The sequence below is a fragment of the Anas acuta genome, chromosome 18 (assembly GCF_963932015.1).
Source record: "Anas acuta chromosome 18, bAnaAcu1.1, whole genome shotgun sequence".
NCBI classification, from domain to species: domain Eukaryota; kingdom Metazoa; phylum Chordata; class Aves; order Anseriformes; family Anatidae; genus Anas; species Anas acuta.
The window spans coordinates 5,360,868-5,373,813 of record NC_088996.1 but is presented as its reverse complement, the minus strand read 5'-3'; the positions used below and the strand labels follow the sequence as shown (position 1 = coordinate 5,373,813).

At 43.7% G+C, this 12,946-nt stretch overlaps 1 protein-coding gene and 1 long non-coding RNA gene across 2 annotated transcripts in view; one reads left to right on the top strand and one right to left on the bottom strand.

Annotated features, from left to right (window-relative positions):
* The window catches only part of SEC14L1 (SEC14 like lipid binding 1), a 44,534-nt gene extending 32,851 nt beyond the window's left edge, over positions 1-11,683 (bottom strand). The window contains exons 1-2 of the mRNA XM_068654539.1: positions 11,563-11,683; positions 9,881-9,971 (exon numbers count right to left, since the gene is read on the bottom strand). Of these exons, the coding sequence (XP_068510640.1) occupies positions 9,881-9,943 (63 nt within the window). The 5' untranslated portion in view covers positions 9,944-9,971; positions 11,563-11,683. The remainder of the gene's footprint in view (positions 1-9,880; positions 9,972-11,562) is intronic.
* A 49-nt stretch (positions 11,684-11,732) lies between these two features.
* On the top strand, positions 11,733-12,945 carry LOC137841553 (uncharacterized). Its single transcript, XR_011088664.1, has 2 exons — positions 11,733-12,329; positions 12,441-12,945. It is a non-coding gene; the product is annotated as an uncharacterized lncRNA (long non-coding RNA).
* Position 12,946: the final 1 nt, after the last annotated feature.

The following is a 12,946-nucleotide window of genomic DNA, read 5'->3' as shown; positions in this document are numbered from 1 at the left end:
CCAGGAGCACAACCAGCACAGGAAGGAAATCTTTGCCAAGAAGGTAGAATTCAAGATAAGTTGTGTGGCTCAAATGTCTGGGTCTGGCCTGTGGGCCAGCAAAATATCCGCTGCCAGGTAAATCGCAGCTGTAGTCTATTAAGTGCATCAGTTGCATCTTGAGTATTCATTGATGTCAAAGTAATGTCAGCCAAGTGCACAGGACAGGGTCTGGGGCCTGGAAAAAAATAGCTCAAGCTAGGAAGTTAAATAAAATTGAATAAAATATAGATCTTAGCCTTACATACGTGTCTGATATAGCAGACGGCTCAAAAAGGTTTGAAGGTGATGGCGGAAGATCAACAGCACAGAACAAGAGCAGTTCCACCTAGGGGATCAAACTATTAAAGAGCCGAGGACTCACCAGCATGGAAAAGAAGAATTGCAGGGCTGATGGAGGCAACACACGGATCTATAACTGAGCAAGCAGCATGAAGAATGTGAGAGGGTTGCACTGTCTCTTCCAATACAGGGAGCAGGTGGTGTGAAACCGAGCCAGGCTCTGGATAAAGGATATCTCTCTTGACAGGATGTGTCATGAAGCACAGGCTCCTGCTGCAGGGTGTCATGTCAGGGAGCTCGCTTAGTTCCAGAAAGGAATTGGGCAGGCCCGGGAAGCCAACCACATACGGTGCTATCACACACCACGGGTGCACTCTGGACCAGAAGGGCTGTTCGGACACACCACCATGGGTTGAAAGAGCATCAGAGAGGAGCATTATTACCACGATCAGCTCACTTGTATTTCCTCCCCTGAAGGGGGACAGCCACTGGCCACTGCCAGCTCCACAGCGCACTAGCTAGCTGGGCCTCCCGGTACAATTCAGAACTGTGGTGCTCATTAAGAGACAGCATGCAATTCTTTTCCCCACATCCAAACAGATCACCAAGATATGGAGAACCAGGTAATAGCAATGCACTGGCAGGTAAAGGTGGTGCAGCTTGTATGCCTCAGGTCTGCTTACCGCTAAAATAAAGAGAAGAATATCACTAGCTTCAAAAGACAAGTCAATTAAAATAAAAAACAGTCGGGATTCCTTTGTTTCTTTTCTAAAAGGTTCTTAAAACCCTAGATACAAACAATCGCTTCTTTGTTCTTTACCCTCCTTTACAGCAAGGAAAGGCAGACAAACAAAAGCAGGAATCAGTTCAGTCAACACAACAACCAAGCTCGAGTGAAATTGCATTAAATCCTGTTCATTACGGCATCAGTAGCTGCACCACGCAGACCATGAAACACTTCAATAGAAATAAGTAATTTCATAGAGCCATGAGTTCAGTAATGAAGAATTTATCCACAGGCCAATGAATTGTGCAGCAAAGAGAGAGTTTTGCAAATTAAGAAGTACAATTTACACGCTGAATGAAATAGCCAGCAAAATGTCCTCTGGAACGGATTCCGCTGACTGCTGTTCCCAAACTGGACTAATGGTTATGGCACCCGCATTTTGCACTAACTGAAAACACACAATATACCCAAGGAAGGAAGTACTCTCATCAGGAAACTAATTGTTCCCTTTCTGCTGTGGCATAAACAAATATAAATGACACGTTACCATCCTCACCATCACCACAGAAATACTCATTTTCACAAAATGATATCTATTAGGCTCAAAGCAATCTAATATTCCAGCAGCAGCAGGCAAGACAAAGTTACTGGTTAGAGAGGCCAAGATGTTAAGAGAATTTTGCAATATATATTTCAAACTGTTACACAGAACGATCTGCATGTACTCCAAGAAAACTCCTGTACTCGAATGCTGAGACTCCAAACAATGTCAGACTGAGAACACTGTTGTAATTATCCAACAAGAAATTTAAAAAATAGATCTGGGGGGCTAACTTTATAAGTCTGATCATGACAAAGTCTTGAAATGCTAATTTTAGAGAAGCCAAACGTATATAATTAAGAAATAATTAAGATAGCTGAAACATTCATTTTAATGCAGAAAGGTAGCTTCCCTTTGCCCTCTCCCACAATTCCTGTGCTATCCTCAGAAGTAGAGCTGTTAGGAGCCAACAGACTGATATTTTTATTTTCATGTTTACTGATTCACACACTCCACACCTAGTTACCATAAAGCCAAACCCAAGAGGAATCCAAGACACAATGTTCAAGTCATGAATACAAAACACGGAAGACAACCCAGTGAGACTGCAAGCTTGCGCATTAGATCATACAAAATAACACCTTCATTTTATTTTTCTAAGATAAGGGCAGATTCCCATTTACACCAACTCACAAAAATCGATATTTGCAAGCTGTTAAGCACAATGTGCAAATACCCTGCGCTGCTCAATAGCAGCAGGCCCCAGGAGTGCTGAATCCAGTTTCTAATGCCCTCCCATTTACTGGTACAGCAGTCAGTTTCTGCGTTTCTCCAACCACAGAGCCCTAATTATTCCCCGTGGAACCAGGGGCTCCTGCAGTGCAACATGCGCTGACAAACGCCGTGCTGACTCGCTCCTGCTCTTTCTTTCTTGTGGCCAGCTGCCATCATCTCACCAGCAGTGCAGGAGAGGATGAGCACCTGCTCCCACAGGGGTGCTCATCAGCCTGAAGTGAGGCAGCTGAGGGAAGCAGGCAGTCAACATTTATTTGGTTTTCCCCCCAGGATGGCTTTTGACCAACCTACCTCCCTGAACTGGCTTGCCAACGAACTGCAGTGTCTTTGTAAGACAGCTACAAGAACACAGGGTACACTGAGCTGTACTGGGAAGCCACACGTTTTGTTAGCTTCCTCTGGCCCTTAAAAAAGAGAACCCATGAAGCACAGATTGAAAACCTCTACAAACTGGGCTGAAATCAGTATAACTTGACCAAAAGTGACACAGAGAGAAGCCATGAGCTCAGGACCTGATCTCAGCTTTCGATGGCTTGTGCTTGCTTGTCTTTTGGCAACATTGCTCCACACTGCAGCAGAGCCCAGGTGATGCCAGCCAGCCCTTCCAAGACAGGCTTTGCACCGACGCTGCCACCATCTCTTCTACCAGTGAGTTATTGATGTGACTCATCTCAAACATCACTGACATTACAACAGAAACAAGTGGCATGCAAATAGACTATGAGAAAGCAGAATGATTAAATTACCTGTAATAGGCCCTGCTTAACATTTTACCTGAGCTGCTAACCTTACCTGTCTCAACTACATACAAAAATGAGATAAAAAGAGCTAGTAATTCAGCTCGACAGTCTAATTCCTCATTTAAAATATATACACAGTAATTTTAAGCTACATGAAAAACTTGAAGATGAGTTCACTGGGGAGAATACAGACCATTTAAGACTAACCTGTAATTAATTTTAACTTGAGCTAATTAACAGATTTCGTTGCAAATTCTCAGAAGGTTCATTCTATATTCAGAACAGAAGAGTTTAAAGATCACATCTCCTTCCTGAAACTTAATGAATTCAAAGCAAGTGCAAAGCAAAAACATCTTGTTTACAAAGAATCACAACGAATATCCCTAAATTCTGTGTTCCAAAATCTGGACTCAGATCAAATATGAGCTGGGGAAAGTCATCTGGGATTGTCTCCAAAACTTCAGGCTCTCCTATGCCCTCTTTCATCCTGAACTTGTTTCTTAGAAGCATCTGAGCTCCCATCTTCTTCTGTCTGCAGCTCCTTCAGTTCACAGCAGTAAGAGCTCCCCAGGAAGAGGAAGCACAGATTATTCAAGCTGGAGGCGCACGTAACTGGCCACACCATACGGAAACATCTCATGCTACGTCTGAAGCTGAAGCCTTTGATCTCTAAATAACCCCAGGTTCCTCATTGGACATGTTTTTAGAATCAACAAGAAAAAGCAATATACAATATCTCTGTCCCACAGGGTTTCAAAAGCTTTTACGTGTGTTTCTTAATGGCTAACCACACATTAAATTACGAGCATGAAGCTCGACGTTTTCCAGATCATAACTGTAATACCATGGGTGTCTAGGACTCTGCAGAGTGTGTTAACCACTTCCTTTCTGCCAGGTTCCCAACGGATATTTTTGACTCAAGACGTCAGTTAGTTGCTTAACAGATCCTAGAGCAGCATTTCACTCCTGTCTCGGTGATAAAAAACCTGCAAAGGGTGAAATACTTGGAGTGCTTTCAGAACAAAGCAACAGGACCCGTTTTCATACATATTTTTTCTTCCATTGACACCTTTCAGAGCTTAACAGAAGTGGTGTTTTAGCTTTTAAAGTGTAAAAGACTTGTCAAAAAAATGACTAAAAGCATTTGGTGAAGAAAAGAACTGCAGCCATCAACTACAGGCAGGTCATGTGTTTGCCCACAAAAACAGGAAACAGCTAGCCATGGAAATATCTAAGCATGCCATGAAATAATATGCAAAGTGCACAGTAAGCAGGCTGCTCAAGTCAATATTTCTCCCCAGTGCTTTGCTTAACTCCTATGTTTGTTAACTACAGCTCATTCCAAACAAGTGGCCAAAAATTCATTTGTTTTTGCAGCGCGTGCTAACACAAGAGACCATCAACAATGACATAAAACAGCAGTTAAGCTGCAGACACTTATTCCAAAACAAGAAAATCCATACAAGGTGCTGTTCCACAGCTCTTTTTGTAATGTGTTTCCAACAGTAAATATGCCTGAATTTTCAACAAAGACAGGAAGCAAAGTAGATGAGAGCCTGGGAATCAAACAATGGGAGGGAAAACAGCTGAGCCTTTTCAGTAGTGGGCACCGAGCTTGTTCCCTTCCCCAGGCTTCAAAGCATCGAAGACGAATCATCAAGAACGCAACGGGGAAATAAAATACTTCTCTGTATTTTTAAAGCTTACTTTTTGTTTTTAGGAGTACTTGAGAATGGCTTTCTTCCTAGCTTCCTTTTTCTCATGGGCCTGTCAGCCCCTCCCCTCTTCACGTAAGCAGAACGCATTTTTCCAAGAAAAAGACTAAAATGAAGAAAAAACTTAGGGATTTATGAGCAGGTGCGGCACTTCACTTGATATATAGTTATTTTTAATGCCATTTTAAAATAATAAGCTTTAAAATGATGTGGTGCTTGATCAGGAATCTCATTACAATCCAGATCGAGGGATTATACTTTGCTTTGTCAATCTGGAAACAGGCAATTTTTTTCTGATGCACTCTATCATTGAAGTGTATTTATGCCATCTAGAATCTTATTACTTTCCTGTAATTTAGAGATACTTTAACTCATGGAGATTTATCCTAAATGTAGTGCTTTTTTTGGTCCTGTATAACCAAAGAAATCCAGTCAGCCTGTTGTCTCAAAGCAGCAAATTTAAACCATTAATATTACCCGATAAGCAAAAGGGCACCACATGTTACACTAAAGACAGATTCATGCTTTAGCTACTTCAGCTATTCTAGTAGAACAAAGGAAAAAAGTGATCAATTTTTTACAGGATTTTAATGAAAACATGCAGCTTGGAGGGGGAAAAGGTTTCAGCCACAAAAATATCAATAAATCTTGCATTGCTTATTTTAAAATAAAAATTTAAAGGTATTTCCACAACAAGCTCCTGCCATCGATGGCCAGTTTACCTACAGGCTTCTCCTCACTGGCTCCAGTGGAGGCTGACAGATACCAGGCACTTTAACGGGGTGGAAATGTTATTTCAGATATTCAAAAAGACAGCAAACTACCTTTGAAAGTCCGTCTCCTGTCACAGAGAGATCTGAAAAATCTCAGTTTTCACAGAGCTATAAGCTCTTAAAACGCACTTTAAATTGACTAACATAACAGGACAGGTTTAAAGCACGTTGGCTGTGTTTAGTCATGGTACTATTCACACTTACTTCCAAAACCAATTAATCCACGGCTGCAAATAAGACAGTTTCTAGATTAGCCATAACAGATTTTCCAGAGCTTCCAGCGGCTCCCAAAAAAACCCTCTGGTCTCAGGACATTTGATGTATTGTTTTCAAAATCTTACTTTTTTTTTTGCCACTTGCATATGCTCCACCTTTGGAATGCCATAATAGCTGATTATTCGTTATCTAATATTATTTTGGAAATTAAACTCAAAGGGAACTATCTAATGCACGTCAGACTGAAAACAAGCTGTGAATCTTTACAGTTAATTTTAGCTTTACACACAGTTAAAAAGGCTTCAAGATTCCAATTCTTAACTGCCTTCTAACATGAAGAACTATTTATTCGGCTAAGTCACCATATTACTTTAAATGAAAACTTCTTAAAGGTAGCATTAACAATTGCATCTTGTCTTTAAGAGTTTTATAAAAGCAGCTTCTTAGTTTTTTCCCCCCCAATATTTTTAACCATGGTAACTTGACAAGAGTCTAAGTAAACAGTCATTTCTCCACATTTCAGCCACTTTCAGCATTAGTAAATTTCAATATGAGCAGGAGGAAAGATAAGCCGAGATTCTATTCAGTCTGATAAACATCTGGACAAGTTTCTCTTTCTATAAATGTATGTATACACGCAATTTTCAATAAGTTATGACAGATATACCACAGAACTGCCCAAAATCCATCACGTCACAAAGTGCAGCTACTCAGTGAAGGTGTATCACCTGCGTTAGGCATGCCAGACTACGGCATGATAACTCCTAGACTATAATTCCAGCCTCTTTCCAAGTTCAGGAGATAACTTAATTAAAATATTTGCATCCAGCCCTTACTGTTTTCAAAGCAAGTTAGATACTATCCGAAACCACACAACTCATCGGTAAAAATTAATTGCCTTCAAGCTTACATTAGATTTTATGTAGCTTGCTTCAATATTAAAGGAAGGCACAAAGCATGCAGCAACAAATCTCCCAACTCACTTCCTACAACAGCACTTCACAAGTTCTGTTTCAGACTTGATAGACAAGGTTTGTGCCTTGAAGTACATCGTCAGGGATGTGTTACGGTTCAATAAGCTCATTTTTGGATTTCAGTGGAAGAGCATAAAGAGAAACCATTTTCAGCATCAACTTAAAAAGAAAAAAATCCTACTGCATCTATTTTAAAGTCTTTATATCATAGTTTTCTGCAAAACACTTGTCAGTCTCGGTTCAGGTCAAAATGGAATCAAAACCAGTTTTTGTCTTAATATAGCGGCACTCACCCTCCACAGAGCTTCACAAAGCTCTCCCAAAACACACTAGAGCTGTGTGAAAGGAATGCTGATTGCACTTTACTCTCCTTCAAGCACTTCTTTGAAGCCCAGGATGGGAAAAGTGGGCAAATAGGAAGCTTGTAGTGTAAATGACCCATTCCGAAAGTGGCATTCCCTTGGTTGCCTGGGGAAAGCAACAATTTCATGCTTGCTTCTCTAGCTGAAAACCGAGTGTTAGTTTGACTTCATTGGTTCCAATCCATAGAACTGGAAGACGCATCATCCAGGAAGTCTTCAAGGTCCACAGGGGCTTTGCTAGCACTGGTGATATTCATTTCCAGCTACTGCATCAACTGAACTACCTCTCCAGCTGCAGGAACTCTCAGGTAAGGAGGAAGGATTTTGCAGGTAAGTTGCTGAGTACTTTTAAAAATTTTAAGACCAAGATAACATCCCACACAACACAAGTCAAGCCAGAAACAGTGACCTTTGTTAGACAACTCGGCATAACGAACACTGATGCCACGCTGAGCAAAGGTTTCCTCTGTAGGAGGAAGAAAAGAAAAAGCCTAACAGCTGAGCATCTTGGGGTGAGTTTAAACCTCTATTTGAAGAGACATTCTCTGAAAGGCTTGGGGGCAAATAAACGATAGCAACAGAAAAATCAAACATACTGTTAAAGTCATTTGCTGGGTGCCTTAAATTCAGGCTTGGTACACGCCAGCATTTGTTACTCATTTAAGTCGAGCTGCTGGAACAGTTAAAATAACATCACAGCACTTTGCTGCTGAGACTATGCAATATAATACTTCCACTTTAGCAATCACAGAAGTTGACACGAACACTCCTTCCAGAAATATTTGATCAAATTATGCAATCACGATTCAACCAAAGGAAAATAGTAACAAAAAATGTCAAGCTATCAGATACTGTTTATATTCTTGAAAAAAATTGGCTCACAGTGACACTCCTCTACATACTTCGGAAGAAACATTAACAGTTTGGACAGATTACCAACAGGAATAGATTACTGCATGTTTTTAAAAACAGTAACGTAACAGAAGCAACAGAAGAGGTATGTTCATTTAGCGATCACACTCTGAACAAGTTCAAGTGATAACTCACTGCCCTGGCATAAGAAATAAATCATATGTACTACCACTAATATGAATTGTCTCGGAAAGCATCCTGTTCAGCTGACTTTCTTTTTATAAACATTCTTCTCCTCTTAGTTCACTGTTGTTATTTTTCAACTACCATTTTCTCCTAGTTGCATATGTAGTACAGCCTCTTTCTTTTTACAGAAGGGAAAAAAAGCATTAATGTAAGAACAAGCTAAATATTCATTAAAAATTACTCTGGAAATTTTATTATGCCCAAGATACAGAAGAGTTTGAGAGCTCAAACTTAATACCAATAGTCTGAAGTGATTCCCATTACACCCAATAAAGCATTGTGAAAAATCCTGATGTCAGCACTTGAATTCAAAGCATCCTTGAAGAAATAGCTTAAAAGAAATTTTGCCTTCAACAGCAAGCTAAGGACTCCTCAGCTCAGCAAACAACTAGAGATTTTTTTTTCAAAGAAATTATTTCTTCTCTTGTGTAAGAACAAGAGCCAGTATATTTCACTGAAGGCTAAAGAGTTGCATACACAATCAAATTTAAATTTAAAAAAATCAAGTTTAATCGTCAAAATGTAGTAGTGCATCAAAAGACCTTCCACATATATCACAGTCAGATTCTCCACCACTTATGAAAATAACCGCCCTCTGCCTTGACGTGTTTGCAAGAGCAAGACCTGCATGCATAATCCTGGACACAGCTTCAGGAATATGATAGAGAAATGGAAGGATTTCACGCAGAACAATTTAATCCTTTTTTTGCCCTGCAACTGCAGAAGATCACTTCCGTAAGGAACTCTGCACTCCAAACCACGTGATCTCTCTCAATATTTACACTAAGAACACTATTAAAACTCTCCTCTGAAGCCATTAAGCACAGCATTTTCAGTGAAACAAAATAGCTATTTAGATTATTTAGGTTTTAACTGCTCTTATCAAGTAGAAGTTGGCCTGATGGCTCCCCCTCAGCTGCTCTTCCTAACTCATGACAGCCACACAGCTGTGGTTTTGGCTGAATATACTTTAAAAGACCTACTTCCTCTGTTTTCTAAAAGAGGAAAAAACACGGGGAGAAAGAGAAAAAGAAGAGAGAAGCAGGGACCCTAAGTAGGATTTAAGTCTTTTTCAGTTACAGTTTTAACACTAGTATACAAATGAGCAGCCACGCACCCAAGAGGCTTTTTGTTCATCCTTCTGGCCTCCCTTGGTTTTTTGTTCTCCCCACAAAGCATTGACACTGCTCCTGACGCTTTTTCCTCTTCTGTTCGCTTATCTTGCTTTCATGATATTCTCTGTGTTCTCTACTCTTTTCCACTCCATACTGTGGAAGATGCAACCCCAACCATCCTTTAATCAACGTACTTCATGCTTTCTCCCAGGCCAGATTCAATTGCTCCCAATTACCAACAGGGAAGTACGCTTCAAACCCACTTTGGCTGTAAGTTTAAAACAAATCTGTCTATGAATTGTATGTAAAGTGTCAGGGAAAAGAGAACACATTAGGTAAAAAATACACCAGGGAAAGAAGAAACCATCAAAACACATCTCCTGTACTTGGAACACCATCTCACACTTGTGTGTTTCACAGCACCTAGCAAACAGTGCCCAGTTAGTACTTAGCAACACAAAGAACTGTTGAGTAAGAAAATGATAGCAAAACTTAATACTCACAGCCATAATCAACTCAAAAGGGTGTTTATACACCCGCACGGGAGACTGGTACTTCTGCACCATTGTTGCGGTTACTATGGTCAACTCAAACCTGAAAAAAAAAAATGTTTAAAAATCATTCATCAAACATAAGAAGCTAGTTTTAATCCTCAGACAACTATTTTGAGTATGATATCATGCTTGCAGTTCTATCCGCAACTCCATGAAGACCTTTTTTTTTTTTAATGAAACAACGGGTCTCTGAAAAGCTATGTGTATTTTTGTCGGAAATGACTCGTTATAATTTCTTCCAAAAAAAGACTTGAAATTAGCACATTTTCAGTCCAGTTTTAGTAACAAGCCTTCAACAGACTTTATGACTATTCATTTGGGTGGTGAGACTTCCTGCACTGCTGCTGAGAACCAAACATTAGCACATACAAGCCAAAGGCAGAGAAGCTTTGCCTGGCTCCCCAGCACAGTAATTGGGCTGCTTATGGCTCATTCTGAATTGGGATTAGTTAAAAAAAAAAAGTTTTAAAATATTCCAAACTTTAAAAGCCCTCACTTTCAGAAATAATAAAAAAAATATTACAGCAAACTAAGACAATGCATTCCTACATCACTTGCAAATCAAAATAACCAGGATTTTTTAAGACAGAAACTTAAGAAATAGCTGGGGAGGAAGCAAACCTTAGAGCAACTACAGATATTCCAACATCATCAGAAAGAAATTCACCAGCGAACCGAACAGGAGCTACTCCAGCAGCGTTATATCTGCTTACCCCAGCAAAGTGTTTGACCCAAACTTTCTTGAAGGCAATTACATTTATTGAAGAATACTGGCAGCCGCGCTTGTAGATGAGAACTCTGGCTGCTAGCCAGCCTAATTTTAGCGAGAAATGGCTTTATTACAATAAGTTAATTTTGCTTTCTTCTTTTTTTTATCCTTTTTTTATTTTTCGAGCGCGTTCTCACATTACCTACAGCACTTCTGGAAGGAGTTACCAACTCGGAGCGCTGAGCACCGGCACCGCAGCTCCTCGGAAACCCACCAAACCCCGGACTCCCAGGAAATTTAAGGAATTTCCCCGCGCCTGACCCCATCTTCCAACCCCCCCGAAGCAGCAGCAAAGCCCAGCACCCTGCCAAAGCCTCGAGCAAACAAAGAGCCCAGCACCTGCACCGGGCTGAGGTGCCCGGGGGGGGGGGCTCGGGGCTGCCCCCGGTAACGGCCCGGAGGGTGCTGGGGGAGGACAAGGGGGGGCTGAGGGGACCGAAGGGGGGCTAGAGGGGGTGAAGGAGAGAGGGAAGGGAACGGGGAGAGGGGCTGAGGGGGGACAGAGGGGGCTGAGGGGGAGCTGGGGGGGGCTGAGGGAAGGGAGCTGGGCGTGGGGCTGAGGTGGGCGGGAGGTGGTTGAGGGGGACGGGGGCTGAGGGGGCACAGAGGGGGTCGGGAGGTGGCTGAGGGGGAACGGGGGGGTGAGAGGGGCTGAGGGGGACCGGGGCTGAAGGGACAGAAGGGGACTGAGGGGACCGGGGGAAGGAAGCGGACGGAAGGTGGCTGTGAGGGACGGGCAGAGGCTGAGGGGACCGGGGGGAGGCTGAGGGAGGACTGGAGGTGGCTGGGGGGGTATTAGAGGTGTCTGAGGAGGCTGAGGGGACCGGGGGTGGCCGCGGGACCGCGCCGAGGGCCGCCTTACCGCCTCGCCGCCCGCCGCGCTCTGCCCTCCTCATGCCGGCGCGGGGCAGCGCCGCCGCCGGTTCCGGCGGGGGAGGGGCGGGGGCGCCGCCGCCTGTTGTTACTGGTGACGGGACGGGGGGGGGGAGGGAGCACTGCGCATGCGCGCCCGGCCTCACGATGGGAGGGGGGAGGAGGAGGAGGGAGGCGGGCGCTGTCTCCCCGCGCGGCCGTTTGCGCATGCGCAGTGTGTGAGGGGAGCGTGGTCGCTGAGGGGCTGTGGTCGCCCCCCCCCCCTTTCCTCACTAAGTCTCCCTCAGCCCAAGCTCGGTGTTAAACCCCTCAGTTCTGCCCTCATTGCGAGGCTTCAGCTGATAACGTTTAATAACGTCCCTCACAAAGGCACGGCTGTGGCGCTGCCGAGCTCCTTATCGTTATCTGCGGCTCCTCAGGGCTTCGAAGTGGGGCAGAGTGCCTCAGGAGGGAGGGGAGAGGTTCGGGGTGAGGCAGGGTGGTGCGACACCGGGAGCTGTGCTGGGTGTGAGGGGACAGGGTAATGGGACAGGGCATGGGGCAGCACCGCTGGGGTCACCAGGCACTGTGCTGTGACCTGACAGGGGGAACAAGAGGGGAAAAAACTGACCTGAAAGCCTGCCTGAGGCTTGAAGTGGTGAAGGGCTCAAAGAGGGGTGAGAAACTGTCCCAAAAACCTGGAAAGGGTGAAAGAGGGGTGAGAAATGGTCCCAACAGACTGCCCAGGGCTTGAAATGGCAAAGGACTGAAAGAGGGGTGAGAAATGGTCTGGAAAGCCCGTCCAGGGGCTTGAAATGATGAAGGACTAGCAGCAGGGTGAGAAACTCCCCAAACCCTGCCTGGGACTTGAAATGGACTGAAGCCTAGCATCTTCTAAGTACTTTCTCAGGGCAAGCACTGTACTATTTTAGTAAAGATAACAGCGGCCCTGTTTGGGTTCATTGCCTGAGGAGGAGTAGAAGCCGTCCTGGGACCTGGAGGCACACAGAGCACAGCCCTGCCAGCGCTGTGGGAGCACAGAAGCAGGCCTCCAACACGCCTGAGCTGCCACCTGCCTCGCTCTGCTGTCCCCAGGCAGCCGTCACCCAGCCCAGGATGCCTCGCAGCTCCACGTGTCCAAATGACAAGCTCCGCTGTCTTAATCCGTGTCTGACACGGCCATAACACGATGTACTGAAAGCAGGAAATACAGCCGTGTTTTGTCCTGTACCAGTGTGTTACAAGCTGTTAAAATAAGGACTTGAAAATTAGGGGCAAACAGTTCTGTTCCCTTCAATGACTCCACCAAGGCGATGCTTTCGCCCTGAATATGTTTTATTATTACCTGCTTGCCTCAAAAAATAAATCTGGCCACTAAAATTTAGAGTCATTAT